This window comes from Buteo buteo, chromosome 17 (assembly GCF_964188355.1).
Source record: "Buteo buteo chromosome 17, bButBut1.hap1.1, whole genome shotgun sequence".
Taxonomy (NCBI): domain Eukaryota; kingdom Metazoa; phylum Chordata; class Aves; order Accipitriformes; family Accipitridae; genus Buteo; species Buteo buteo.
The window spans coordinates 30,297,665-30,321,257 of record NC_134187.1 but is presented as its reverse complement, the minus strand read 5'-3'; the positions used below and the strand labels follow the sequence as shown (position 1 = coordinate 30,321,257).

Here is a 23,593-nt window from a genome sequence, read left to right as displayed (position 1 = left end):
CACTCCTTCAGGAGGGGGAACAGCACCTGGGGTCTTTATCCTTTGGTTGGTTTGAGGAAGTGAAGGGGCAGACTGGCAGTTTCTGACAGCTTCATTTGGGACACTGGTTCTGTCTTGCGGCCCTTGGTGCTGGCAGGAGCTGTTTCTGCTGGATGGCAGTGCAGCACAGTGCCCAGAGGTGTTTTCCCTAGGGCTGAGCACTGTGCACAAGTCTGTTCCGGGAGGCTTTTCCGGGAGGCAGCCTTATCTCTATCCCTGCAACTTGAGTGCTGGTGACTTTAAAAAAAAAAAAAATAAATTGTTTCCTATGTCTTTGTAGGTAAACATGGATAAATTAAAGGAAAGGGCTCAAAGATTTGGGTTGAATGTCTCCTCGCTCTCCAAGAAGGTAAGGTGCCTTGGCCTCCAGGACACTCTTTGCACCTCCAGATTAGCCTGGTGCTCCAGCTCGTAGTGTGCCGTGACCGTTCAAAGCCTTTGTGCTGCTTGAGGTTTTACATCTTGTTATTAGTGCAGCGGCATGGGCCCCGGACCCCAGGGGAGTCTTGTCAACACTGTTTCCTTCATCTTTCCTTCTGTTTGTTTTTGTGTGTGTGACTCTTGATATGGTTTTGAGAGAGTTACAACTGCTGAATGGAGGTGTTGCATTTTAAGATTGTTCATCCAAATTTTAACATGGGCAGAGACACCGTTTAGCAGGCTGTGTAATTGGTTTGTTTTCAGGCATTTGACTCGCGCTGTGTAAGTGCACATTTCTGATTGGGGTAGGAGCCAAGTCTGTAAAGACCAAGGTAATGAGCTCTCTGAAGAGAAGGCGTCCAGAGCTCCCTGGTAGGAAATAACTCTTTGAAGTACAAATGAGATGAGCTTTGTAGGGGGATGGATTTGGTCCTAAAGCTATTTATTTTTTCCACGGGAGAAATATACACAAGCTTCTGAGCATAACCCCTTTTCTGGTCCTCATACCTAGCAACTGATTTAGCTCTGCCTTTGCATGCTGGAGCTGACTGCGGGGTTCTGTCGGTGGGGCAGGAGATGGAGCCATGCTCTTGTTTCCAGCTGTAGGGGTGGGCTGTGCTGAAGGGTGCTGAATATGCTGGGGGGGCCTGGAGGTAAAAGTGTGCTGGAGAATGGTGTGCTTACCGGTGTGACAACCCCTTGCCTAAATGTGTTCTGTAGCAAATGGGGGAGAAGATGGAATTTAGCATGTTTGGGGAAAACAGAAGAAAGGATAAATATATACTCTGAGATTAATACAACATCCTGTGCACTTCCCAAACAAAAATAGCCTTTTCCTCTTCTGGGCTGTAACGAACCTCGTGCTGCAGCACTGTTCAGAAATAGTGGCGAGTGAAAGAGAATTGTCCAGCTGTAACAGCTGGATAATGTTGGCATGGAGACCTCTCTTCTCGATGTGGAAAAGAGTGAGAGCCAGGGGAGCTTCATCTTCTCTCCATCCCTGTGAAACAAGCCCCTCTCCTCCTCGGGGGGGATGGATTTGACCTTTTTTGCTGCCTGTTTCTCCATGTACGAGTGTTCTGCTTTATTCCACTGGCCCTGGGAATTCACTGATGTAGAAAATATCTGGCATTGGAGGTCGCTGTTCCCCCCCCTTCCCTCTCTTGTCCCTTTGGGGGTGGGGGAAGGAGGCCAGTGCATTAAAGCTGGGATATGTGGAGCTCAGGGTGAGAGGCTGCTCAAACATCATTAACCCTGTCACTAGGAGCTCCCATTTTTCAGGAGGAATATATGCCTTGTCAGTGTTTATGGCCGTGGCCTTCCCTGGGTAGGATTGTGTGGCTGCAGCTTAATAAAGCCAGGGCTTATGGAAGGAGTGGGCTTCCTGGGTTGTGCCGTGGTGCCTGTACGTGGCAAAAACCTGAAACCACCAAAGTGCGAGGCCTGAGCTCCCCAAGCCGTTCACCAGCAAATGCAGCTTGCTGTATACTAATGAACTGCTCCCTGTTGTACAGATGGAGACCTACCAGTGGGGAAAATGACTTGCCCAAGGTCAGGAGTCGGTGGCAGGGCTGGCTCTCGCCTCCAGATTGCCCGACACTGGGCTTTGTGTCCCCTGCGAGCTCTGGCCGCACACTCTGCAGAGCGGTGTCCAGCGGCAGGGCTTGCCTCGCTGCGCCGTGTCTCTTTTTTTGTTTGCTCCACCAGGAAGCCGAGTTCATGGGCTTAGAAGTGGCTTCTCCCACTGAGCGGAACACTCTCTTGCATTCCTGGGAGGAATATTATTGGTTACTTTAATTAGCTGGTAGTATTGTGCTTCCCACCTGGGTGTTCTTTATAGCTTTTCATTATGGAGGAGCCTGGCAGTTGCGAATGTTTACATGTGTCTTGGCAGGTTTTTATACCGTGCGTCGCAGCAAAAACTTTACAATAAACCATTGTCTCCACGGAGCCACACTTCATTTCCTATTCAAATTGGTTTGGGGAGGGGTAGGGATGTGGGGGGAAGAATCGTAGCTAAGGGGGATTTCAGACCTGCTGTGAGCCAGGGAGCAAATGCAGAGCTACGTTAGTGGCTGTGAACTCATCTGTAGCTTTGAACCCCCCTTCCCCCTCTGTTAGCCCTCTGGGGTAGAAATCTTTCAAGTTTAAAATCTTCCTCTCTGCCTAAAGGGAAAGCGAGACCCTGGTCGCTGGGAGGAGAGCAGGCGAACAGAAAGGTTGGTGGTGCTGGAGCAGAAGAGGCAGGTGCTTATTTGTCTCAAGGCAGTACGGGGCCATCAAATTAATTTTTAAAATAAATCAAGCAAGCGTTTATCTCCCTGTAGCACTGACTCTCCCCTCCGAGGCCTCCTGTTAAAGCACATGTTCGCTGACCTAAAGCTACCATCCCTTGACTCCTGTTAGTTGTACTTAACCCCCCACACTTGTAAATGTTCCCTCTCTATAGCAGCTGCTCCCTGTAACACTCAAACTCTCGTCTCCCCAGGGGAGGATGTTTAGCTGCATGTTTTATATGCAGGGTTTGATGCTGCAGAGGGAGCTGCCTGCGTCGTGGCTGTGATTCAGAAGCTTTTCTCCAAGGGGGTGGTTTGCTCTTTATGTATAAAATAGCCTTGTAAGTCTCCTGCTGAGAAAGTGTTGGCACCAAATGGACAGCAAGAGCCCTTGGGATAACATAAAAGCTCTGTTTGCCACCTTTGTATTACATTATCAAATACCTTTCCCAATCTGAACAGATGACTAAAATAATTGGCTTTTATATCTCCTCTTAAACGTGGAGGTCTCAAACTGCCTTACAAACGATTAGCTGATTAACCCTCGGCCGTTCAGAGGTTGGGAGCAGAGAGGTGAAGTGACTCTGCTCCGAGGTCGCTCCGAGTCAGGAGTCCCTACTTGGAGCCCTCTTCTCCCCAGCGTGTTTCCATGAGCTGGGGGTGAAACAAAGGATTTTTGCCGCAAATCTCCATATGCGTGCCTAGCGTTCTCATCCTTCTTCATGGGAGACTTGTCCCATCACCAGCTTGGTGATTTCTCAGAGCAGGGGGAAGTTTATGTGTCTGTTGAGAGGTGCGGTGACCTGTCTGTAGTGAGGCAGAGCGAGGAGTGCGGCTCCTGAGCCGTGTGTCACCTTGAATAACTTCATTTTTCTTTGCCTGGTTGCAAGTCTTCCATTTTACAGCTGGACCATTGTAACCATAAGACATGTCGAGAGCCCTGCAGGCGTCCCGGGTTGGATCCTGAGCAGCAGTAGCAGCACAGTATGCTAAAGTATCCCCTTGATCAAAAGGTGCTGACTCTCCTGGCTAGGAAGAGTTAATGTTTTAATATGGCCACCCGTCATGATTCTAGATTAATGCTGGTTTAATTCCATTTAATGAGAATGTGTTTTACATGGAGCAGACAAGAGCTGCGCTTGCCTGAGATCAGCTGGCCAGAGCTGGCAGGCTGACTGCATGACGTTCGTGTGGTGTTGGAGGAGAGCAGGGGTCAGTGGACCAGCAGAAAGTCTGTGTGTATACAAAATAGCTAAATGAGAGAGAGAAAACAATTGGCTTAATTGTTTGGCTTCCAGCAAGCTTATAATAACGTGCTGAGGAGGAATCCTTTTCCTGGATAATTTTTCTGCCTGCAATCTTTCCAAACACCCCCCGCCAGCCCCGGATGAGAAGCTATTAACCACCAAGGAAGCAAAGGGTGGTGGCGGGGGGAGATGTTGGCAGAGGAAAGGAAAAAGGATTCGTGGACAAGGATTGTTTCTAGCGAGCACCAGGGACGGACATGTCATGTGTGGTGGCATATGCCTGCATTTTTGAGAAGTGATTGGCTTATGTGGCCAGCTTGTCGTCAAGAAATGCCTTTTGCTGTCAGTTTGAAGAGATACCTCCTGTATTGTTTGAAAGGGCACGTGCCCCTGAATATTATTTTCTTTCCAAACTTCACTTTTTCTGCTTGTTGTCAGGCTTTGTGTCTTTCTGTTGCTGTCCTCTCTGCTTTCTACCCAGTCTCTGCTGTGGCAGAGTGGAGGAAAGCTGCCTCCTCTGGGTTATAACCCAGCCCCTTCTCTTTCTGTGTGCTTCATCTTAATTCCTCTTTCTCTCTCACCTTCTCTTTTACCTTCCGTAGTGCACTGTGATTAGAATATATATAAGATGGCCCTGGAAAGTGTCTTCACCACGCTGTAAATTCGTAGTGGGGTTGTATTTGTCCCGAGAAGTTGATGGCTCATCTGTGTGTTGTGTGCACATTGTTCCTCTTCAGGACCACTGCATGAGCTCCGCTTTTTGAATGGGTTTATGGAGCACTTGCCACTTCTTAAATCAGCCACGTAAAAGAAGTTTTTCTCCCTTGGAGCAGCATCACAGTGACACATGGAACGGGCAGGGTGGTGTGCCAGATGTGAAGGGGATGTCGTGATAGACCGCACGATGAATGAGTGCTTCTGTGGGCAGAGTCCTGGTGCCACACTTGGGACTTCTTTCCCAGTGCCTCAAAATGCCCATGACATTGTACTTTTAAATCTTAATATTTGTAGGTATTTTTAAAAAGCTGCTTTAGGTAATTTTTAAAGGATTTTCCGTCTCCCTCTGAGTTGGACTAGTGGTAACTAAGGCAGCTGGCTTTACAGAGGGAGAAGATTAAAAAATAGTCCTGGTTTAAAGACTAAAATGAAAGCAAAGCCCTCTAAAACAACCCTTGTGTTTTCACTTGTTACAGAAACTTTCCAGTAGTCCTGCAGAAAGTAGAAACTAGGTCAGATAGAAGAATGCAGCTAGAATTGCATGGGTGTGCAGAAACAAAGTTGGAAGATCCAGATACAAAATAATGCAATTAGCAAGGAGTGTGGAAGCTGGTGAGATGTGATTCTGTGAGTCCAGAAAGCCGTTAGCCCATGCTAACTATGGGAGTGCTTGTGGAAAGCTCAGCAGCAGATGACTCGAAGGAGGCTGAGCTGTTCCGTGCCTTTTTTTGCCTTAGCTGTTGCTGAGCAGGTCTGACTGCAGATAGGTAATGGTGTTTGTATTGAAAGGTAAACCTCAGCCAAAAGGTAAACGTCAGTCTTGAGGAGAGAAAGAGCGGGTTTGGGGCACTCCAGCCTTAATGCTTTTGCAGGTAAATGCTGGAGAGTTTCCAGCTGGCCCCTGTAGGGATTTATAGAAGCTGAGCACTAATCCTCGAAGAACTTATTTTGTCTCTGCTGGACAGGAGCCCCGCACAGGTCGGTGTTCAGTTCTCTGTGTGCTTTAGCTGCATGCCGCAGTAACTATCGGTGTGTGCTGCCTGTCCCCTCGCTGCCTCTCCTTCCCCCAGCCCCTACGAAGTGACGTCACTATTTTCCAAGTTGAGCTGCTGAATGCAGGCCTGTTGGTTTAAGATAATGGGAAGTGACAAGGTGAAGAATAGTGCTGGCAGTCATGGACGTTTTAACACAAGGGTGCTGTAAGCGAGGCCTCTGCCGCCCCTGCCCCCTCCCGGGTTGCTTGGGGAAGGGGTTTGTGTCGACCGAATCGCCAGCGCAGGCAGCATCCCTGGGTGAAGGGCAGGGCGGGCGAGATGTTTATGTTCACCCTTTTGTAATGGTGAGGGGGTTGTACTCTTGTTTTTAACACTCCTGCGCCCAGAGAGCCCTCCCCGTCCCTGTCCTGGACGTGGTGAAGCTCAGCACCAGAGTGCCTCTGGACAAAGGCTGTCAGATGCTGTCGAACACAGGCTGCGTGGCATGCTGCAGGCCGGCCCTGGCTCTGACCTGGGCTGCGAGGTGCAGCGCAGAGCAGCCGCTGTTGGAGACGTAGGCATGGGAAGGGAAGGCTCGACAGAGCCTATGTGCCAGCATGTGGCTTACTGGTGTGCTTGAAGATAAGCCCAGATCTTTGTAGGGCTGCAACCCAGGGGAAAATAAGACCTGAGGTTACAAGACAAATGTAAAGGTTTAACAGACCTCAATCTTTTTCCCTTTTTTGTTTAAGACAAAGCAACAGTCTCCCCACGAGGGGCACGTTGGTGGTCTTCACTGGCCTGATGCACTCTGGCCAAGGGCAATGCAACAGTCTCCTCTGGGAAGAGGGATGGATTTGTGGTTTCCAGCCCCAATCCCTGGTGATCCAGCTGGCATGTGATGGGATTGTGCAAGGAAATTAAGGTCTTCTGTTTCCTAGAAGGCAAATAACAAGTTTTGTCTAACCAGCCTCTTCTCTTGCGAATAACTCTAGACTGGTATGCAGGGAAATGGTATCTAGTAGAAACCTCACTGAAGCGCTAAGGAGCTGGAGGTGATGTGTGCCCGTGGACCTGAACAGCTGCAATCACTGTGTCGGGAGGAAAAGCCAGCCTCTACATCAGTGTGTTCAATGGTCACATATTGCAGGTTGCTGCGAGCCTGGCTCTTTGCAGATTGATTCCTGTGCAAGAGAGTAAAGATGAATTTGAAATGCAAGTATTGGATTGAGATGCCTTTCAAGGGGTTGTCGCCCTTTCTGGACTAGGCAGATCTTAAAAGCTTGAAATAAACTCAAGTTTCCTGCCTCCTCAGTCTCTCTGCTATTTTAGTGGCATAACGCTCATTGCTCTTCTAAATGTTGTACACTCTGCTCCTGTGAATGAGTCACACTAATAGGAAGTAGTGAAGTTAATGAGACGCAAAGCTCAGTCGTGCTGCACGAGGTATGAGGAGCCTTAGGTGTGTTGTCGCAAACTACAGGTTACGCTTTTCAGGTGGGAGCATAATTCCATGGTTTCAGGTTGACCGTGTGCCTGCAGGCGTATAACTGCACAGGAACACAAGTGTAGTGCTCCCGGGAAGCCCATCCTGTTGCCTTGGTGGGGATGCTGATGCTTTTCTGCTGCTCCCCTAAAACTCAGTTGTGCCGGAAGGGTTCAAGTTCAGCTGTGCAGCGGGTAAGTTGCTGTGCCTGAGGCGCTGGAAGGCGTCTTGAAGCATCCCTTCCGCAGTGCCTGTGCTGTGACCCTTGGTCACCTGTGCTCTCAGCTGCTGTTATTTCCTCCCCTCTGGCATTTCCTCTCCAGCATATCCAAAATAATTTCCCTCTCTCCTGCTGCCTCAGCTACCCACGCTCTTGTAAATCTTGCCACCAGCTTCCTCCCCTTCTCAGACAGCCCAGGCAGTGGTGTGAGTCTTGTGTGATGGCAGCGAGTAAGGTGCTGTGGCAAGTGCTGGGGTTGCAGAGCTGCCCTGTGTGTTTCTTGATTGTGTTATTTTTTCCCATCACACTGGCTGCTTTCTGGCTGCCTTATCTGTGAGCAGGCGTCACCACGACCAGGCTCTTCCTGATCTCCCCAGAGCCTTTTGTGAACCCCCTTCCAGGCAGATTCTCCTGACCCTTTTGCATGTGCTCTGCTGGGGATTTTTGTTCCTTACCTGTCAGGGCTTTCCTGAATTGTCAGTTCTGGACCTTCTGACTTTGCACTTTACCAGGGGCTTTGCAAGGCCTTGGTTTTCACTTCCCAATGAATAAGCTCCAGATCAGGCAAAGGTGGAGCTACCCTTTACTATGGTCAGCGTTTAAGTGACTGTGGTTTTGGTGCCATGGGAATTTGGGGTGTGAATGAGCTTGTCATGAAGGTTTTGGGCTGTAGGAAAGAGTAGAGGGAGGTGCTGTGCAGAGCCAGCCCCTCTGGGGGCTGGAGCCTGTGTGCCCACCCTAGGATGGGGTAAGGTACCCAGAGCCTGCCCTTGGCTCTGCTACGCACGGAGTCATCTCAAGGGTTGGTGGTGGGATCCGTATGCTGTGTCACTGTTCTTCTCTGTACTGGAAACTCCTGTGGTTGAGCACATGAGAACATCTTATGACCTTCTACAGCTGATAAGACTGTGGCTTTCGTTGTCTTTTCAGTGCTTACTGGGTATCACGGGATGTTTTCTCTAGCCTTTGCCTAGGCGGGATGAAAAAACAGCAGCTGAAGAAACCCATAACTTTGTTTCCAATAGAAATGTCAACTTGGCATCCAGCTGCCCTCCAAAAGGGCCGGAGGGTCTTCTGCTGGGCTGCAGGGCGCCTGGCAGGGCAGCACCATCATGGCTCAGCTAACCGGGTCCCAAAACTGCGGTTACATTTTCACCACAGTCCTATCACAAAGGAAGAAAGCTGTTGTGAAACAAACAAACTAGAAGTGACTGTGTGGCTTAGTGCTACGCTGTCGCTCCTGTCTGCTGCCGGCTCCAGCTCCTGAAGCTATTTGGTGTTTACCATTATTCCTTCGGAAGCGCTTCCCCCTCCGCCCCAACCCTTTACACGCACTTACACACACCCACGATGTCATTTTAAAAATAAATGACGAGAGCGCTGCGCGGGGTCAGGGGGACTCCTGCTCGCGCATTGATCCCGGCGCTGCCTGAAAGGGCTCCGCGTCCTGGACAAACCTTCGGGGAGTGGCGAAGGGCTCGTTCCCGGGGGGACAATGCTGGGGGGGACTCTCTGACCTCCCTCTGCCCAGTCATCTGGTTCTTCATTGGTCCCCGCTGTGAAACAGAACTTCGCTTTTGTCTGTAACACAAATACATCTTTTCCCCACCCCCCCTTTCCCCCTCTATTATGATTCAATCAATGATGTCATTATGTCCCATTCAGGGGCTCTTGAACCATTTGGCTGCAGGAATTTGGAGGAGCGGCAGGGGAAGAATGGCAGACCCGGCTCTCTCGCTCCCTGCCTTCCAGAGCCTATTCGAGTCTCAACCAGAGAAACAAAGTCAGGTTTCTCCTTAACCCCTCTTCACTGCAGAGGACAAAAGTGAAAACAGCCCCCCAAAACCCCCCCTGTGAAATGCACGGAGGGGTGCGTGTGCCATGCACATGTGGAGGGGGACTGCGAGGAATGTGTGGGTGAATCAAACTGTGTGCAGCTCTGCTGAGGATCACCTCCTTTCTATTTAATACTTTTAATTAAGATAACTTAAGCAGCTCTTTCTGTTCTTGGAAGACTTGATGGTTTCACATCCCCTGGCAGCACTGGGCTCTGTGGTGATGTTGCACCAAGTCTGTGGCTTTTGAGGGGAACTTTGAGCTTCCTCTTCATGGCCATGCATGCGGTGCTGACAGCTTTGAAGGAGCATTAGTAAAATCTCTGTAAAGGCAAGTGATCCATGGTCTTAGCCCCTAAAAATTTTCCTAGTCTTACTAATTAGGCACTGGAAGGCCTCACTTTTTCAGAAAACCCTCTCCAATTCAGTTATCGGATAGCAGAGCTGATCTTCCCCAGCTCTGCACTTTCTGGAAGGTCCTTTAGGGCACGGATGGGTGCAGGGTTGGGGAACTCTGAACTCATGGGGGCTTAGAGACTCTTGAATGTAGATCCAGGACCATCTTGAATACCTTTTCTACCGAAGCATCTGTGAGTGGGTGCCCCGTGGAGATGCTGCTGGTGCATGGCTGGGTGTGTCCCAGGCCTGGCTTTGTCAGAACATGTGGATTTAGGTTTTCTGATGTTTTAACTGCAGATGTGTAATGTGCTTTTGTAGGTTGGACCATTAGGCGATTGGGCTCATCCTGCAGGGCCGAAAGAAGCATCTTTAAAAACCTGGTCTTATAATAGCAACATTTGGGATGGAACAGCTTAATTCCGTGGGTAATTTAGTGGCTAATATACTTTTCCCCATGCTCTGGCCATTCTTATTATTTAAAAGGCATAAAAGCAAGTGAGAGGTTGTTTGTACTGGAGATATGGCCGGGAGAGGAGGAGTCCCTGTAGGTGGGACTGTTCCCGCTCTGGCACGCAGCTGGCCAGCGGAGGCTTGCTGACACGTGAGCTGCCATCCTGGAGGAATAAATGCACAGGTTTAAGAATTATTAGGGTTTAGTTAGTCAAATATTTGCAGAGCAGTAGCTCTTTTGCTAGATTTCCCTTCAAGCTCTGCTAGGATCTCAAGCTTTTGGTGATATTGGAGAAACCAAATGAAGTGACCATAAAAGATCAAACATAAAGTATTTTCTGAGTGTTTTACCCATTGCCTTTTATCTCTTCTGGTTGAAAGAGGTCTGAAGACTTTTATGTGTGGAAGTGATGAGCATCCACACAGATCCTGACTAGAGGTGCTGGGCTGTGTGTGGATGAAGGCTGTCAGCCTGCGTGTTTCCTCTCTCCGTCTGCTGCTCAGACATCTGTTGTTTGGTTTTTCCATGGTACCTTGCTGGTTGGAGACAGCCCTGGATGCTCTTGGATGCCAGCTCTTTCTGTAGTGCAGTTTCTGTTTGCTGGGATAGGGCAGCTAACTTCTTGAGTTTGGTTCCCTGTCCAAAATCTAATCAAATGACCCTCTACACCGGGTCCTCCCTCCACAGGATTTTGTCTTTGGCTTTCCACTGGAAGGTGGGGCTGTGTTGCTCATCCCTGCTGCTGCTGCACACGAGGAGGATGGTCTATGGCGTGAGGCTGGGAAACCAAGTGTCCAGCCTAGAAGTCAAACATGGACCGTCCCCTGGCATTGCCTGGGTGAAGGGCTGGGCTGTTGGTGCAGGAACATGTGGGGTCCAGGCATGCCCTCAGCTCAGGACAGTTATTTGGCAGAGAAAAGGGATTGGGTCTAGGAGAGAATTGATAATCTAGCCTTTGCTCTGGTACTTCTCAAAGAGAATCTGGGTGTAAATGGTGGGTGAAGGACTGTGTTATGGCCAGTGCTGGGCTTCTCTGCTTAGAGGTTAGTGCTTGAAGTAGCTTATGGATTAGCACGAAGTCTCTTAGAATTAAACTCTAGGCAGTGAAATTGCACTGGAAGGTGCTGCTTTGCCCTGCCAGTTTTCTCCTGCAGGCCAGTTTAGTTTTCCCTGGTCATATTCAAACTGACGGGGCGCTAACTCTGCCCTCTTGAGCCGCTGGCATTTCTGTGCAGTGGTCAGTCTATGGGGTGCAAAGTCATTGCAAGGCCACAGGTGCCTTGGGAGCTTCTACACAGCAGGAGGAAACTCTTTGGTCTCTCTCCAAACCTGCTTCACTTATTATTGAAAAATCTTTTACCTTTGGGGTTAGGAGTGGTGAGTGCTCACCTGGCTTCCCAGGATACATGTACAGAGTCTGGAGATAAAACTGCCTTTGAGTCAAAATTAAGCTGCTTTCCCTGGGAACCCCAGGAGAATAAACGTGCACGGCTCCGATGATCGTCTTTGCTGTCCACCCTGGCAGTTGCAGCAGGCATGTTTGCACTCAAAAGTTTTCTTGTTCTACAAACTCCCTGCAATTTCACCTCCTTTTGCTGGGACTTCATCTAGCTTGTAAAGCAGCAGCACTTAGACACTACGAGGCACTTCTCAGCTGGCCGGGGAGGTCTGCTGGACCCGGCAGCGTGGTGGGCTCGGTGTATCCCACCGCCTTGCAGAGGTGTGTGGATTTGCACTGCCACTTGCAGAGGAAGGGTTAATGTTGCCATGGTGTGTTGCCGTTTTTGCGCTTGTTGGGTTTGAATAGAATGGATTTTTTTTTTTTTAAATCTGGGGCTAATGTGCAATTCAAATCATGTTTAGTCATCGCCCGATTGCCTCTTTTTAATAACAGCTGGACTCTTTGAGGGAAAACTCTCTTGCTCTGCCAAGTGGCTTTAACTCTGCCGGCCTCCCATTCCAGAGCCAGGTGTATTGCTCTTAAACATGCTCCTGGGGTCTATGCCGAAGACGGGGGCTCGCCTCAAAGCCTTCCCATGCTGAGGCCAGTGAACTTTAGGAGAGAAGAACCTCTGTAAATGCCATATGATATTTAAGATGTTGTTTGGCGGGTGCAAAGAGATAAAAAGCCCCTTCTGAGGCCCTTTGCCTTGTGGTGCACCTGAAATGCGTCTCCTTCACTTGGCCATGCAGCATTCCTGACATGTTTGTTTCATCCTTGACGTCGAACTCGAAGAATGCTTTTCAACTCGGCGCTGGGAGAGTTGCAGGTGTACTCTTAGCACATGTCTGTGACTTTCTTCTCTTCCTCCCCTGCTGATCCCGTTTGAGGTGAGCATAAACTTCTAACTGTGAAAACCGTGGTGTCTTGACACAGAGAAACCTCAGAACCGCTGGCTGCTGTGGCTCCTGCCCAACACGGTGCACAGAGAAACGCTGCAGTCAGATGGTGTTTTTACCTTCCCAACCTGTTTCCCAAGATATATGTTAGAAGAAAGGACGAGGAGCCAGCTTGCAGTTGCCTGTTTCCTTTAGCTTGTGTAAAAAAACCAACTAAACAAAAAAAAACGTTGCTGAGGTTAGTCCGAGAAAGCAGCCAGTCAGTGACCCTGTGTTGCTCAGGCTTCATTAGTGTGAATGAGTAAATCAGGACCTTTCTGGTGTACAGCCAGAACAGGCACAGCGTTTTAAACAACTCGTGCTCTTGATGCTTCCCATCTCCTTTTGTAAATAAAGATCTTCAGAGACCTGCAACTTGGTCTGTTCTTGCACTAGACTTGTCCCAGGCACTTACAGCAGGTTTTTAACAGATGAATTAAGCCAGAAGATCAAGCTTTGCTCTAACTTTAGGTGACTTTGTGGACTAATTCTGTAATCTAGTCCCAGAAGAGACAGCAAGGAGTGTGCAGATTGTCCAGGGTCATAGGCTGGCCTGGGGTGTGTTTGAGTGAGGCCATCAGTGACCCAGATGTGTTGGATGTTGCCCCGTCTTGCTGTGAGTCAGCGAATGGGACATTTCTCTGAATCCCCAAGTTGAGCCTGGGCGCTGGGGCTCTGGTGTCTCTTTTCCGTGGAGATAAAGCTGTGTTTGATGTTTCTGAAATGCGTTGAGGCCCTTGGATCTGCCTGCGTGGCATAATTTTGTATAAGCTGTGCTGTTTAGAAGTCATTCCTCCATGGCAGCAGAATAGAGGGTCCTTCTAACACACTGTTTGTATAAGGAGTGTGATAGGAACTTTAATGTATATTCCTGCTGCATGTATCTAATCTAAGTGGAGTCCTCATGTTGGCGGTCTTTGGAGAAAGGCTGCGGCTATCTCTGCTGGCTCAGTCTCAGCGTGTGTCCCTCTGCGACCAGCTCCAAATCTGAGCTGGGAGCATGAAGTGCTGTTGGAGATGAAAGAGGTGTGCTGACTTGGGTTGAAAGGGGCAGCTGGAGATCACCTCTGCATTTTGTCGGGCTTTTGGAGGAGTGGAGCGCAAAATGCAGCATTGCTCCTTGTGCCTGCACCCTGCTCTGTGCTATGAGGCGAAGATCTCCTGTGTGAAAGGCAATTTTGTGGATGGAAATGGGAAGGGGTGTAAGGCGCATGTGGAATATTTCAGTATAAAGCCTGGGCTTCCTGCTTGCTTCCCGTCCCCTGCTGAATGCTTGCTGGTGTATGGGAACATCGACTCCAGAAGGACTTAGCAGCACTCAGAGCCTGTGAGGGGAAAGAAACAGGAGGAATAAATACGTTGAGATGAATTTCAAAAAGGTGGTGGGCGACAGCTGTGCGTCCTAGGATTGGAGTGTTTCTGAGAATAAAACCATCGGTTGCTGTCATTCACCCTCCGGGTATGAAATTGGAAGCCCAGTTACCCTTGAGTGTTTCATAACCTTTACCTTTTGGAGGTCAAGGCCATGTCATCATTAATCTACCATCGCCTGAAAGCCTCGGGGCTCTGCTTTTCATCCTGCCATCCGTCATGCTGCAGCGAGATACAGGAGAGTGACCAGAAGGGTCCGTTTTTATACACCCATGTGGGCACACACCCTTCCATTCTCCAAGAATGAAAACACTGAGGATGCGATTATGGAGGCTTGTGTCTGTCTCTCTGCATTTGTGATGAGGATACTCCAGGCTTCATCTGCCAATCCAGAGCAGTTTCCTCCTGGGGATGCTTTAATCGGCAGAGAAAGAAGCACTCTGCCCATGCAGCATGAAACTTGGCCTCAGGGGCAGAGATTTCACAGCGACGAGGGCTTTTGAAATACAGAGTGGGTGCACCGAGCCTGCACATTGGGGAGCTGCCCCTTTGAAGAAGGCTGTTGCCTTACCTTTTACATGGCTGTTACTGCGCAATGAGCCTGGCCAAACTGGGGCAGTGAGCTGTGATCTGACAACGGCATAGCTGCAGATGACAGCTGAACGTGTGGAGCATCTCCCATGCATTGGTCCCTTTTCCCTGGTCTGAACCTGTGGCAGGGGCGCCTGGAGAGCCAGGTCGATTCTTCATCCTTCTCCCTACCCAGCTGCTTGGGATGAGCCTGACATTACTCCTGAAGTCTCATTTCATAGCACACATGTGGAGCAACTGCTGTTTAATCTACATGTCTGAGACCTGGGTGCTGTGAGCCCAGAGCGGGATGTGTGAATGGATGGTGGGGCCTTGCTGGCCTTGTCCTTTGCAGCAGCTTGCTCAGTGCAGGGATCAGAGATGCTCATGACGAGTCATTTATTACAAGGTTGTAGGCGCTGGGGGCTGAGGGTGGCTCTCCTGCTTCTTGGCCTGAACACTAAAGGCACTAAGATGCTTCTAGGTGATCTGGGATCAATTTTTGTCCGCCCTTTAAGAGCGAGGCCAGTGGCGGGGTTTTCCCCTCCATGAAAGTTTGAGTCCTGTGGGTAAGTTAACCAGAACATCACACCACAGTGCTGCTGCCGTGGCTTCTTATTCTACTGCTGTAGGAATTGCCCCTTGCAGCTTGCCGAGCTCAGGTGGGAGAGGAGAGTGGCAAGCTCGCTGCCAACGAAGGGCTGAGATCTGCCTTGCAGGGAGCTCCTGTGGGGTGTTCAAAGGTAACCGGCTGGGCTCTGCCTGCCCCGAGCTGGGATCTGCTCTGTTGGCTGGGCAGCCCTGAGTGCCAGAGCTCTGTGCACCATGGAAACCATGAATTCATGCCTTTTGGCATTAACTCTTCCAGCACCAGCAGCAGCACTTCTGCCTTCTCCCAGGAGAGAGGGAATGATCCAGTTTTTAAATGGATCCTCTCTCTTTTGGGAATAAGCGGTATGAGCCAGAGGACAAGCCATTAAACCTGGATTTAATTGCTGCTGACAGGCACTCTTCCAGTCTGGAGCTGTGCAGCCCCTCTTGCCCTTCGAGACCTCTTCCCATGCACACCGGGGAGCTCCCCCACTTGTGTCACTTGCTTCAGGAAAACAAAAAATATTGCTTGAAGCCCGATGTTCCTCTGGATGTTGCACGGGGCTCGTTGAAATGCTGGGGTGTGGAGGGGTGAGCCCCCTTTCCTTGCTTCCTTGTTCCCTGCATGGAAGAGGGTAGGCAGCAGCTTGGGGACATCAGCCGTGGGGACAGAGGGGCCTGATTCTGCTTGGGGTGGTGCAGAGTCTGTCCCTCGGTGCCTGGAGTCTGTAGGGTTTAGACTGGGCACTCCAGATGAGGAGGGAGCCCGGATCTCATGTGGAGAGGAAGCAGATCCCGAGGCAGATTCCCATGGTGGTGGGATGCTGTTACTGGCAGTAGCCCCACACGGAGCTGTGCCAGCGCCCTGTGGTCCCACAGATGAAATTTAGGGGTCAAAATTAAAGCTTTGGGATTGCATACAGCGCAGTGCAAATATATCGATACCCTTGTGTAAATGCTTCCTTGTTACCAGATCACAGGAAAGACTTTAGCTTCAGGGCTTGGAGTCCTTCCTAAAAGCTTTTTTTCCTCTTCTTTCCTCCACCCCCCCTTTTTTTTTTCTTTTTTTTTTTTTTAGACAAACTACAAAATAACTATCGTGGCATGAGTGCAAAGGGAACAAGCCTAGAAATAGTAAGGTTAGAAAATAAATCTGACATCCTGCCAGAAAGGTCAGCTTTCCCTGCAGATGCTGGTGCACCCATTTGCACGCTGGAGCACGGCCCCGGGGCACTACCAGGGGTTGATAGATGCAGAGATAGCAGCGTTTTGATAGAGGTAATTTTCCTCAGATGGGTTTCAGCACCCCATGAATCAAAACCTGTCAGCGAGAAGCTAAAGATGGAGTGAAGTTTATTGTACGCGTGTTTGCATCTGACACTGTCGTGCTAGGGGGTCAAGTGAGCGAGATCATTAGGACCGTGTTGATTTAGTAGGACGGTTATGTGCTTTCCCTGCAGGGCAGTGGTGGGGGCGGGAGGCATGGGGGTGGCTTACCGAAAAAATAAATAAAAACCTACAGCTTGGTGCAGTCCCTGGGAGTCTCCCATGTCCTTTTATTAAAGACACAGCGCTTTTCTGCTTGAAAGTGGCTTAGGGGCCATCCTTTTGCTCATGGGATTTACACCATGCAGACAGCAGTGGTGGTTTTCCAGAGCCTGTTTGTTTAATGTTGTTGCTAATGCGCAGGTTGGATTTTCTTTGTGTGGCCGCAGTTTGCATGTATGTCGTGCTGCTCCAGTGAGCAACTTTCCCTTCCCTTCCCTGTCCCCGTGATGATAATCCCTCCCAGCGTCCTTTGTTCACAACCCTCAAGTTTCGCTGCTTTTCTGGGATGTTGCGTCTTCCTGAAAGCTGGAGCCGTCCTAACCTGGATTGGGTACTGGATTGGGAGAGAGCTCTCGGCTGCTCCCCTACAAAAGCCTAGGACAGATGTGTACCTTCTGTCCTCCTCCATCCACCTCCATGACATGGGGCTGGGGAGGGCAGGGAGTGCTGAGGGTGATTTAAGCTTTGCTCATAGCTTCGCTATCAAACCACGGAAAGGAGGACCAGCAGAACAGAGCAGGTGGGTGAGGGTGGCTATGTCCTCATGACAGAGCCATCTTCAAAACAGTCTTGCGCAGAGAATTTCTGGGAAGGAAGGTTAAGCTGCAGGCTCGGCGGGGATGCCAGCACTTGCCGTGGTGTTCGGCGGCAGTCCCTGCAGTGAGGGGCTGTAACGCACAGGGGGAATCAAATGTGTTTGGGACATGGCTGCTGGCGGCTTCCTACAGAGCTGGAGCTTGTGAGAACCTCAGAGTTTTCAGTTCAAACACCTTGGCCAGCCCTGTTGCCACAACACACGTCTGTGTCAGAAGTAATAGTGCTGAGCGGGTCGCTGCGGCCTCATTTATGTAAGGTATTGACACGGCGAGGTTACCCTGCTGCTTGCTAACAGGATGCCCAGTGCCACTCTTGGTCAAATTTGGCTGCTGATGGTGTGGTTTATGACCTCGAGCTTAAATGGATAAGTGTCCAGCTTGATTCCTCTGCTTGGCCAGCTAATTCCAGTTGATCCAGGTGGAGCACTGGGACTTGAAATGCATTTTCTTGGAAATGGTGCTCCTGTTCTCCTGCCTGCTGCCCCTTGCTATAAACCCCAAGCAATGGTGTTGGTACCTCTGGTTCACCAAGGCGGTGGGACGCCGTGCATCAGGGTGGCACGGATGGGGACCCTTCAGCGAGCAAGAGTCTGCTTGTAAGCCGTAATCCCATGGTTAACAAGATGTAGTGGATGGGGTTATGGGGGTGAGAGCTCCGAGATGTACTTAATAACAGGGGAGAGACAACTGGTGGGAGCCCAGCAAAGTAATTGGGCAGCCTTAACTGTAGAAATGGCCTGAAAAAGGCACAAAACAGCCAGAGGTGGGAATAAATCTACAGAAAATGGATGTGTTGAGGCTTTTACGGGCAATGATGGGTTTGGCTATTACTGGCGATCAGGACATCTGCGTGAGTGATGGCAGCGGAGGTAAAAAGCCTCCAGGTTTTTTGGAGGACCTTGAGAAACAGGGATTGGAAGGTGCTGGGAAACATCCGTAGAAATTTGCTCGCTTGGGCTGGAAATAAATGAAATAAGACTTAGGAAGATAGAGTGAGTGCTGGGCTTCCATCTCCAAATGGGAATGTTTCCGAGAGAAGCGGCACAGCACAGCCTCTACCACGGGGGTGGGCGTCAGGTTCCTGCCGCTCGCTTTCCCAAGGGCGCTACGAAGGTCCCTGCGACCGCTGTAAATGCTTCCCCCAAATCCTTCCTAGACCACATCCAGACAAAGGTGAGGTTCTGGCTGCTGAGGCTGGATTTTCCTTTGCACGTGCCCACTTGCGCCCTGTTGCAGTACCTGTGACGAGTGTCTATCCTTTCCTTCCACCGTCCTCCATCATGCTCACGTTTGGGCATGAAGAAATTCAGAGCAAAGACGATACGGTGCTGTAACGATGGGCAGGCTTGAAGGGGGCTGTGTTTTTATTTGAGGCACACAGGCTGGTAGGTGGACGCTGCCTTTGTGTGTCTTCATTGATCACTGCTCAAGGGCCAGAGCCATCCTTGTTATCTGACGTGCTCTGCAGGAGCTCTTCTCTGGCATGTGCAGTGCATCCCCTACAGACAGTGCACTTTGCCAAGGCAGAGGAGAAGCCTGCTCCACTCTCGGTGTCTCTGCTGCCTTGTCCCAGCTCTTTTAGCAGGTGCTCTGGTAACCGACTGTGGGAGGAGTGGGGGTAGGAGGAACATGATTTACCATTAAACTAGTACGCTGGGGCATTGCCAACAAAATAAATCTTCGTCCTTCTTTGTGCCAGAGTGAAGAAGATGAGAAACTGAAGAAGAGAAAGGAGCGGTTTGGCATTGTAACAAGTTCTGCCGGGGCTGGAGCTACAGAGGACACAGAGGTAAAACCTTTTTCTAAGCAGATGGGGAGCAGCCGAGGATGCTGAGGGGAGCAGTGACGGTCTCAGGGGTGGCAGCATGACTCTGCACACCTGGGACCTCGCTCGGCATCGAGTCCCCTGGGCTAGTGTGGGACTGACCCCGAGCTGTGGGTGGGTGCGCTCCCGTGGCCACTCAGCCTCTTTGCCTTGGCAGTGAGCAATGATGAGCTTCTGCCATCTGATCTGTTGCGGCTTTTCCCCTGGCTCCTCCTGGAAATAGGCCGCTCTGGAGTCTACCAAGCCACAGGAGCGTGCCAGCACGTGTTGGCATCCAGCTCCTCCTCTTGCAGGATGGTGTAGATGCTTCCAGAAGAGGTGGGGGGCACATCTGCTCTACTCCAGTTTCTCTCACCTTGGTTCCCCATCCCCTTGGTTTGAGCTGACTCTCTCTCTGCTCCTTGTACTCTGTAATTCCCTGTGTCCTGGATGCTTCTGGACCCTCTGCTTCCCCTTGGATGCTATTGTAGGTCTTCATCAATAAATCCCTGGAGACTCTACAATATAATGAGGATTGAGATGCTGACCCTGTTTCCAGCTTTTTCTCCTTTATGCTTTGTTCTGTCCTCTGTGGTTTTGGCCCATCTTTTAAATTTGTAAGGTCCTCAGGGCAATTCTGTGCTCTTTTATGTACTTTTATGCTTTCTTCTGCTTCAAATTGTTCCAAGTCACCATGCAGGCTGTGCTCCGGTGTGGTAGCTCCTACATTAAGTTAGGTGGGGAGTGCCATACGCACCTATGGTGCCATGTAAATATGGCTCCAGTGTGGATCAGCCAGAGTTGGGGACCCCTCTCTCGGGGACAAAGGGACCCCTCTGGGGTGGGGACTCCTGCGTTAACAATCAAATGGCAAAGGTTGCGGCAGGGCGAGTGTTGGGTCTTGGAAACTGCTTAACCAGATGGCTCCTGGGCTCGACAGACGAGAAGTGGGTTTTGTTTGGTTCCTAAGAGCAATCTCAACAATTCAGGTGGGGTTTAGGGGCTTTTTTTGTCTGTGTGTGTGTTTTGTTTTGGGTTTACTGCAGAAACGCTGCCCCGCGTGAAGCGGGGAGCGGCGTTCCCAGCCTTCTGCCGAGCATGGGAGAATGAGCCCCTCCGGCCCGCACGGAGGGGGCGGCTGGGCAAGGGATTCCATGCTTTTCCGTTAGGTCACTTGGAGATTGTGCCTGGAACAAAAAGGTCTTTTTACTGGTATTGTGTGCACTCAAATGCACCTTTCCCCTGGAGATTCTTGATTAGGGCTTCTGTTGCCCCCGGGCTATTTATCCTGCTAAAAATTAAGATTTATACGCCCCTCGTGTATCGGCTTAAAGGCATATCTGAGAGACGCAATAGTATATTTAATGCGTTTTAGTGTGTCCCTCTCACCTTTTCCATGAATAGGAGAGTGTTAACCCTTTGCCCTTTTACATTTCCCACCTCCCCACTGCCTGGAAGGGTTTCCAGGCCTCTGAAGTAGGCATTGTTCCCAGCTCAGCCCCTTTGTAGCACATTGCCAGCAAGACGAAGTGACTTCAGCAGCACTGTATCTCAGGCACTGTATATTTCTGCTACTTGATTTTGGGGCTCTCTTTGTCCCAGTGTTAAAAGAAAAACTTCTTAGCTCCCTTGAACTAACTTGTTGGCGGTGCACTCAGGAGGGGGCCGGAGCTGCCGAGCTCTGGTGGTGTTACCGATACCAAATTTTTAATAAATTCTCCATCAGGTTGTGTGTGAGATTTTAAAGAACTTGTTAATTTGTTTCTTTTTGGTTTTGATTTTTTTTTCCTGTAATTCCTCTTTGCAGGCAAAGAAGAGGAAAAGAGCAGAACGTTTTGGGATCGTCTGATGCTGGTCCTTTTTACCTTCAGCCCATTTGCAGTGTGCCTCTTGAGTGCGTGCATACTCTTTCTCTCTCTTCCCCCCCCACTTTCTCTCACTCCCACACTGTTTCTCTAGGTTTTAGTGATGAGTAGACAGGGAATCCCCCGTATTTGTATGATTGTTCTACTTATTTTTCCAAGTTACGACGTTTAAAAATGAAGAAAAGTTGAGCAAAAAGAAGAAACTGTTGTCAGTGCATCTCCGTTAGCCCGCAGTCCTGCGGTCCGGTGGTTTCCCAGCTGCTGGTGGGGTCATTTGCAGCAGCTCGCACCGGAGGTATCGTCCAGCAGGGAGAGATGGAGAGTGTTCCAGTGCCCTCCTAGCGCCACTGGGAAACACCTGTGCAGGGGAGAGCCAAAGTCTGCCCGGTAAACAGACAGGCAGATAGAGCAACAGTAGGAGCGTGGTGTCTGCCGTGCAATGAGGAAGGGAAAACACTGAGGAATGGAGATAAAGCAGGGTATGCTCTGCCCTCGGCAGTTGCTTTTCTAGCTTAAGGACTCCCAGTACGCTGCTAATGCAAGGACCAGTTTGAAATGTGTTGTCTGTTTGCCATTGAATGCCGTCTCCACCTCTCAGACTGCCCTGGTCCTCTCCTCCTCCACCCCGTGAAAACAGGCCCCACGGTTCAGCTGTATCATGGTCTCTTCCTAGCAGCTGGGATAAGAACGCGCCTCGTCTCGAGAGCATGATGCATTACGTGAGTCCTGCTCTGGATCTCTGGCATCTTACCCCTGGCTCGTCCGGGATCTGACAGGTTGAACATCAGGGAAGGATTTTCTCAATTATATTGTCTCATGTTTTCAAAAATGGAAGTGGCGTCTGTGATAGCTGACACGCGGGGCAGTTTCACGACTGCCTTCCTTCCCAGGGTGAGGCTAATGGGAATTGTCAGAGCAAGAATTGCCGATTAACCCTAGATCAAGACTGGTGTCCTCAAACGAGGAGGAAAATGTAGCCATGCATTTGCAAATGGAGCCTGTTCTCACCGCTTCATTTATCCTGCCTTGCTAAGCCCTCTGCGTCTCATGGCGTTTCACCTACATTTTCCAGGTTCCTCGAAGGTCAGTGATACATTTCTCTCCTTAAATGACAAACCAGCAGAGTTGTTTTGCCCGATGTCTGTTCTCAGGCTGGATTTTATCTTGTCCTTTCTTTGCCTCAGAGTAGCTGCCAAGCTGGTTTAACTCGCAGACTTGCTGAAGAAGCTTCAGTCTTCTCTGAGCTGCCAGGCAGTGCAGGAGAGCACCGGCGTTATCCTGGGACCTGTGTTTTGAGTGTGGAAGTTCTTGGTAGCTGTGCAGGAACACGGTTCCTTCTGCTGCATTATCCATAACCATTTTGGTGAAATTACGGAAAAAATTTGGCTGAGTCGCACCAAAGGCAGCGCTGCCGCAGCTTGTGAAGCGCTTCTTGCTGCTTTAGTGTTTCAGATGGCACCTTTGTTCTTGGGGGGCTGTAAAGAGCCACTCCCCGGGGTGGCTTGCGCGGGTGGAAGAAGTGGTGGCAGTGGAGAAGCGTAGGACCCCGAAGCCAGGGGTGTTGGACTGGCAGCGCTAGGGCAGAGAGGAGCTGCCTGGTGCCCTTTCCTCCTTTGCCTGCCTAGAGAATTAGTTTCATTCACAAGTGTTCGTTCCTGCTGCATCTCCCACCCTGTGCAGAGCTTTCCCTCCATGGATACCTCGGCCCCAGGCGCAAGCAGAAATCTGTCTGTAAGCAGAAATCTGTTTGTCTGCTTGGATTTTTAGGTGGGCATTGTGGCTGAAATCCTTCTCTTGTCTGAAGACTGACATCCTAGGATTCTTATTTCTGACTGTAACTTCTTACCGGAGAGGTGTTTGCCTTGTCCATGCTTGGTTCCTTAAGATGCTAGAGAACAACGGGTGTGTGTACAAATCGAGCTTTTTCAGAGGCTTATACCTGATTCTTGATAAGCAATATATATATTTTTTAACGTAGAAGTCTTCAAACTGCTTCTGTTCCATTAATGTTTGCAGTCTGACTGCGTCCATGTGCCCTCGTTGACTCTAAGCAATACCCTGGACCTTTGTTTACTTTCCCAAAGGGCAGCTAAAAGCCACGGGGTCCGAGTTACGTTGTGTGTCTTGGGTTGTCAGTGGCTGAGTGAATTGAAGCTCCCTTGATCCTTCCTGATTTAATGTAATAACGTTATTCTGATTTTTTTTTTTGTATGTCAGATTTTGTAAGATGTATTTTCTATTTGGCTTACGATCTTTTTGCTGGTTATTTGCTTGAAATGTTTTGTAGTGTGCCAGGGCAAACACTGCATTTCATTCTCGGTTTCATAATAAAACTGCTTCTCCAAGGCAATGCTGGTATCTGTCAGTTTGATGCATGGCACGGCTGAGGCTCGGGGCCGGAGTGTGCTGCCGGGAGGGAGCTGGAGCAGATGGAGACTTGGCCACGGCCGCTCCTGCCTGCACGGGGCTGGCTGGGGGGCAGAGACCCTGCCTGGCCAGGCCGTCGCCAGCGGTTAGAGATTGTCCTAACATTAACTTCTTGTGGCCTGGCCGAAGTCCTAACCCTGCCTCGCCTCTCCAGATTGACCTTGCTGCTTCGTTCGGATGCCAATCTCCTTGCTTCCCTGGGGAACCGCGCAGGCTCTTCAGAGCTGGGACCCAGCCATAACCCAAATTGGGACTATGTACAAGTAACAGGGTGGTCACTGCTTCTCACAGCCGATGGTTCGGTGCTGTAGACCGAGGATCGTTGCAGAACTTGAGGGGAAGCACAGATAGCTCTTGGCTTTGCTGTGTCTGCTTGCT

The 23,593-nt window shown here is 50.1% G+C and overlaps 1 protein-coding gene across 3 annotated transcripts in view; it reads left to right on the top strand.

The window, feature by feature from the left end:
- SARNP (SAP domain containing ribonucleoprotein) overlaps nt 1-23,138 on the top strand; it is a 32,112-nt gene extending 8,974 nt beyond the window's left edge. The window contains exons 9-12 of one of the 3 annotated variants that reach the window (XR_012653352.1): nt 320-388; nt 18,819-18,908; nt 20,731-21,871; nt 21,973-23,138. Coding sequence is in view for 2 of the 3 variants with exons in the window: in XM_075049663.1 (XP_074905764.1) it covers nt 320-388; nt 18,819-18,908; nt 20,731-20,772 (201 nt within the window). In the remaining variant the exon portion in view is untranslated. Of the gene's footprint in view, nt 1-319; nt 389-18,818; nt 18,909-20,730 lie in introns of all 3 variants that reach the window. The other 2 variants (XM_075049663.1, XM_075049664.1) reach the window with 2 other exon arrangements.
- The last annotated feature ends 455 nt before the right edge of the window (nt 23,139-23,593 follow it).